Genomic DNA, 5,516 nt, shown 5'->3' with positions numbered 1-5,516 from the left:
ACACACACACACACACAGGTACGATGCTTGAAGAGTATGTCAGGTTTGAATCTGCACAGCCCAAATCCGCCGGAGGACCGTGCGTCTGGGCTGAGCCCCGTTAGAGAGAGCCCGTCCCCGGCGCGGACGTGACGTCACTGGCGCCGGCAGATGACGCGTTCCGCTTTACGGCTGCTGAGCGTCGCGGCTGGGCTGGAAAGTGCACGCCACGCGCTGTCGTGAAAAGGTGGGGCGGGAGTGCGGGGGAGGTTCTGGGAGATCGTGGGAGCTGCAGTCTACTCCCTCCCGGGTCTGGCCGGCTTCCGGACCCCGGCTTGGAGCGGCTGTGTGCGTCTCCTGGGTCACCTGCTTCGCCACTTCCTAGCGTGGTCCCGAGAGCCAATGAAAGACTTTTGGGATCCACGAAGTGCATTATAACTAAAGGTTGCTGCATGATATGTATAAGATGCAGACGGATAATTTACCACTATTTATAATGCCCAGTATAGGGAGCGCCCTTAAGATCAGGATCTATTGGTGACTAAATGGCTTCATTTACAGTTGTGCATTAGCGAGCCGCTTAATCTTAATGCTATAACACGGAATCTGCTTGCTAGACCATCCCTTTTCATGGCTGACTTGTTTTTATTTTCTTTTTTACTTACGTGTGTGTGTACATGTGTATGTGTGTATATGTGTGTATGTGTATGTTCTGGTGTGATGGCAAGTTACTTTCTCCACCATCCCATCTAGATGGCCCAAGTCTTTCTGAAGGGAGGGGAGGAGGTCAGAGAGACAAGGACATAGACATAAAATTCAATGACTGTGATGAAAATCTGGACAAGAATGAATTTTGCCACTGGGAACTTTTAAATTCAAAGTAGAAAAACTCCTTAATTATAGATTTTGTTTGATGAGTTTTGTAGTTAGTTATAAAAATGACATAAGAACTAAGTTATACGTCTAGTTAATTATGTTAGTAGATTATATTTTCTTGTGAGAAAGTAACAGTTACACATGTGCTTGCTTTTTGGAGAAAAGGCAACTTTTAAACAGACCTTTTTTTTTTTTTTTAATTTTAGGTATAGGGATGTTTTACCTACATGTATATAAGTGCACCATGTTTGTGTCTGGTGTCTTCAAAGGCTATCGGATCCCCCAGAACTGGACCTATGGACTGTAATGAGCTCCCAGTTGGATGTTGGTATGGAACCTGTGTCCCCTGAAAGAACAAGGGCTGTTTTTTAACTCCTGAGACATATCCCCAGGTCCAGACCGGACTTTTGTGAAAATAAGTATTATACATTAATGTGGAAAATTGGGTGCTTAACAAAATTTATTTGGGTATTTTGTGTCCTTATACAGGCAAAAATAACAGGAGATACTGTACTACAATAACCTTATATCCCAAAATAAACTCATTCCCTATATCCTGTAGAACATACTGTATGTAGTTCATATGATTAGTTTAGTGGCCATTTGTGGAAAATTATCTTTGTGTACACAAAAGTTACATTTATGGAAATACTTATTTTAAAATACCATAAGTATTAAAATAGTCTTGTTCTTTAAAATTTGATACCTAGGAATCACATTTCAAATTTTTTGAATCCTTTTTTGATTTTATGGGGTTAAGCAGGCCTTTTCTTTAACCCAGCAGGATGGTAATTAAATGACACAATTGAAAGTTAATTCTATTTTGAGTCAGTAAGTAAACCACTTCAGTATGAACAGGTAAAGAATTTTATGACACTTGATAAATCTTATTTTTCTCTGGTATATGTTAATCGGATTCAGAAGAAAGTCTCCTTTGCCTTTAAGGGAACGAAGAGTTACAATATTTTTATTAGCATTGATCCCTAGTGGTTTTTTGTTTGTAGTTTTTTTTTTTTTTTTTTTTTTTTTTTTTTTTTTTTTTTCAGACAGGATCTCTGTGTGTAGCCCTGGCTATTCAGGAACTCTTTATATAGACTAGGTTGGTCTTACAGAGATCTCCCTGCCTCTACCTGGGATTAATGTGCTGGGATTAAAGGCATGCTCCACCATGTCTGGATTTTTGTTCTTTAGGGTTTTTTGTTTTTTCTCTTTTTCTTTTTTTTCTTCCTTCCTTCTTTCCTTCACTTCTTTCTTTCTTTCTTTCTTTCTTTCTCTCTTTCTTTCTTTTTTTTTTTTTTTTTTTTTTTTTTTTTTTTTTTTTTGTTTTTTTTTTTTTTGTTTTTGGAGACAGGGTTTCTCTGTGTAGCCCTGGCTGTCCTGGAACTCACTCTGTAGACCAGGCTGGCCTCGAACTCAGAAATCCGCCTGCCTCTGTCTCCCAAGTGCTGGGATTAAAGGCATGCGCCACCAACGCCCGGCCTCTTCCTTCCTTCCTTCCTTCCTTTCTTTCTTTCTTTCTTTCTTTCTTTCTTTCTTTCTTTCTTTCTTTCTTTTTCCATCCCCTTTATTGCTTATTTTTAAATGTGTATCCTTTTAATACTGTGGTCAATTGAAAAATAAACCTACATTCCTACCTGTTTAATTCTATTATATGAATGGCACATTCTTCCCACATATGTAAGTTGTGATCCAGTGTTAGTTGGCTGTCCTCAAATTAGCTTTTTAGGTCATAGCTTTCAGCCAAGTAGCCACAGGTATGTTGTAAGTTTAGAGCTTCAGTTATGTATCTGTGGTACAGATTTTGTTTGTTTTAGTAACACAAAGTACTGCTGTTACCACAGGGACAATACGAGAACATTTATTCTGAGCTAGATATGAGTGATCAGGTTCCAGGACCACAGATTCAGGTTACCCTAAAAATCACATCCCAGGGTGGAACAGGTTTATGACAAAGGAAAGTAAAATATCAAGGCTTTTCAAATACATTGGTCAGAATTAGGTAGGTGGATTCCAGCAAATCAAGGGGAGTTCTGTTATAGGTTTGGGGTGGGATCAGATGACATTCTTAGCTCTGGGCTTGGTGGGACCTAAGGGACTTATCTTCACGGCGCTTCAGGTGACAGCCACAAGGACATTGGGTGGACACAGGAGGGTGTTTGAGTATGCAACATCCCCAGTCTCCAGCCTCCTACAGTTTCACCAGTCAGCCTTGCAGAACCTTAAGTAGACAGCTCTTTATCTGAGCACTTCTTTCAGTTCTTTGTTTCGCAGTGCTGGGGACTGGACTTGGGATCTGTCATTGATCTAGGTACCAAGCTGATGGCTATTTCTGCTAGTAGACAAGTTTCCTCCTCACCTCCCGACAACCCCCTAACGTCTGACATTTCTCTTTATGTGTAGATTTCTCCACCACCAGTGTTTAGACAAACCTCAATAAAATGACTCTTCAGGAGTTGGTGCATCAGGCTGCCTCTGTCTATTTAGATAGAACAGCTGTATGTTTTGATGAAGGCAACAACCAGGCTCCAGTGTGCTGTACCTACAAGGCTCTGTTGAGCGAGGCCTCAGAATTATCCGATTTTCTGCTAGCACACTGTGACTTTGGAGGACTTCGGGAAATTGGTCTCTATTGTCAACCTGGGATAAACTTACCCTCCTGGATTCTAGGGTAATATTTCTAGTATAAACTGATATTACTCTAAGCTAATTTTTTTTCCTTTTTTTTTTTTTTTTTGGTTTTTTTGAAATAGGGTTTCTCTGTGTAGCCCTGGCTGTCCTGGAACTTACTCTGTAGGCCAGGCTGGCCTCAAACTCAGAAATCCACCTGCCTCTGCCTCCCAAGTGCTAGGATTAAAGGCAGGTGCCACCACTGCCCAGGTAAAGCATTTTTTTTAAATTTATTTATTTATTATATGTAAGTACACTGTAGCTGTCTTCAGACATCCCAGAGGAGGGCATCAGATCTCATTATGGGTGGTTGTGAACCACCATGTGGTTGCTGGGATTTGAACTCAGGACCTTTTGAACAGCAGGCAGTGCTCTTAACCACTGAGCCATTTCTCCAGCCATGTAAAGCATTTTAAAATTGTTTTCAGGTAAAAAAACAAACAAACAAACCATTGAGCCATCACTTCAGTGCCTGTTAACTCTCTTAAAATGTTATCTTTCAGCCGGGCGGTGGTGGCACATGCCTTTAATCCCAGCACTTGGGAGGCAGAGGCAGGTGGATTTCTGAATTCGAGGCCAGCCTGGTCTACAGAGTAAGTTCTAGGACAGCCAGGGCTATACAGAGAAACCCTGTCTTGAAAAACAAAACCAAAAAAACCAACCAAACAAACAAACAAAAAAGTTATCTTTATGAATATTAAATGGTAAGAGCTCTTTCTTTCTTTCTTTCTTTCTTTTTTAAGATTTATTTATTTATTTTATGTGTATAAGTACACTGTAGCTCTACAGATGAGAATTGAACTCAGGACGGCCCTGCTCGCTCTAGCCCCGCTCACTCCTGTGCAATACATTGTAGCTGTCTTCAGATGCACCAGATCTCATTACTGGTGGTTGTGAGCCACCATGTGGTTTCTGGAATTTGAACTCAGGACCTTTGGAAGAGCAGTCAGTGCCCTTACCCGCTGAGCCATTTCTCCGCTCTTTCTTTTTTTCAATACTGAGTATTGAACCCGGGGCTTTGTACATGCTAAGCAAACTGTACAATTGAGCTGCATCCCCTTCCCAAGTTGGGATAAGAAGTGAAAATAGAATTTTACAATACCCTAGATAGTCATTGGGCACAAGATCAAATAACAACAACCAAGGCATGGCCCTAAACTTTGTGAATATCTAATGAACAAAGAAGTTTGTAGAGACATAGAGTGCTTATGGAAGAGTTGTACTCATTGTACTAACCTTATACTTGCCCTGCAGGATTCTTCAGGTCCCGGCAGCTTATGTGCCCATTGATCCAGACTCTCCACCATCATTATCAACTTACTTTATGAAAAAATGCGACCTAAAGTATGTTCTTGTTGAAAAACGGCAGGTTAATGTAAGTCTTGGTGTTTAAGTGCATGGGGGGTGGTATAGAGGGGGTAAAGACAGGCAGACTAACTGACTGTCTGACTTCAGTTTAAGAGGTCTTGCATCTGTCTTGACATCTGAATTCACTAACTCTGGCTTTGCTTCTCAGCCTCAGTGATGTCATTATTCTGGTTGAGTGTGTGTTGTGGGAGGTTCCCACACAATGTAAGATGGTTAGTACCATCACTGTCTTCTGCACATTAGATACCAGTAGCACCTTTTAGCTGTCCAAAATTTAGATGTCCAAAAATGCCCAGATCTTTCCTAGTGTTCCCTGGCTCCCTCCCCGGTGCGTTCTACATTGAGAACTGCCACTTTAGGATATGGAGGTGTCTTCTAGTCTTATGATAGGTCTGTATTTTTCCAACTCCTGCTTCCAAAAATTATTTCCTATGGTGGAAAGTGTCATAGTACTTGGAGAGTTTACTTTTGTATCAATTACAGTGGTCCACTATGTTAAAGAATTATAACTGAGCTCACATTTTGAAAAAGGAATCAGCTCTTAGACCACACATTAGTGCCAGGCGGTGGTGGCGCATGCCTTTAATCACAGCACTTGGGAGGCAGAGGCAGGCAGATTTCTGAGT

The 5,516-nt window shown here is 41.1% G+C and overlaps 1 protein-coding gene across 5 annotated transcripts in view; it reads left to right on the top strand.

The window, feature by feature from the left end:
• The first annotated feature begins 152 nt into the window (after positions 1 to 152).
• Positions 153 to 5,516, top strand: part of Aasdh (aminoadipate-semialdehyde dehydrogenase) — a 34,098-nt gene continuing 28,734 nt past the window's right edge. For 4 of the 5 annotated variants that reach the window (XR_004110808.1, XM_031342808.1, XM_031342806.1 and 1 more), the window contains exons 1-4: positions 238 to 423; positions 1,062 to 1,183; positions 3,256 to 3,523; positions 4,777 to 4,897. Coding sequence is in view for 4 of the 5 variants with exons in the window: in XM_031342808.1 (XP_031198668.1) it covers positions 3,294 to 3,523; positions 4,777 to 4,897 (351 nt within the window). In the remaining variant the exon portion in view is untranslated. The other variant, XM_031342807.1, reaches the window with a different exon arrangement.

The sequence above is a fragment of the Mastomys coucha genome, unplaced genomic scaffold (assembly GCF_008632895.1).
Source record: "Mastomys coucha isolate ucsf_1 unplaced genomic scaffold, UCSF_Mcou_1 pScaffold22, whole genome shotgun sequence".
NCBI lineage: Eukaryota > Metazoa > Chordata > Mammalia > Rodentia > Muridae > Mastomys > Mastomys coucha.
The sequence above is the reverse complement of the archived record's forward strand: the minus strand, read 5'-3'. Positions and strand labels throughout refer to the sequence as shown.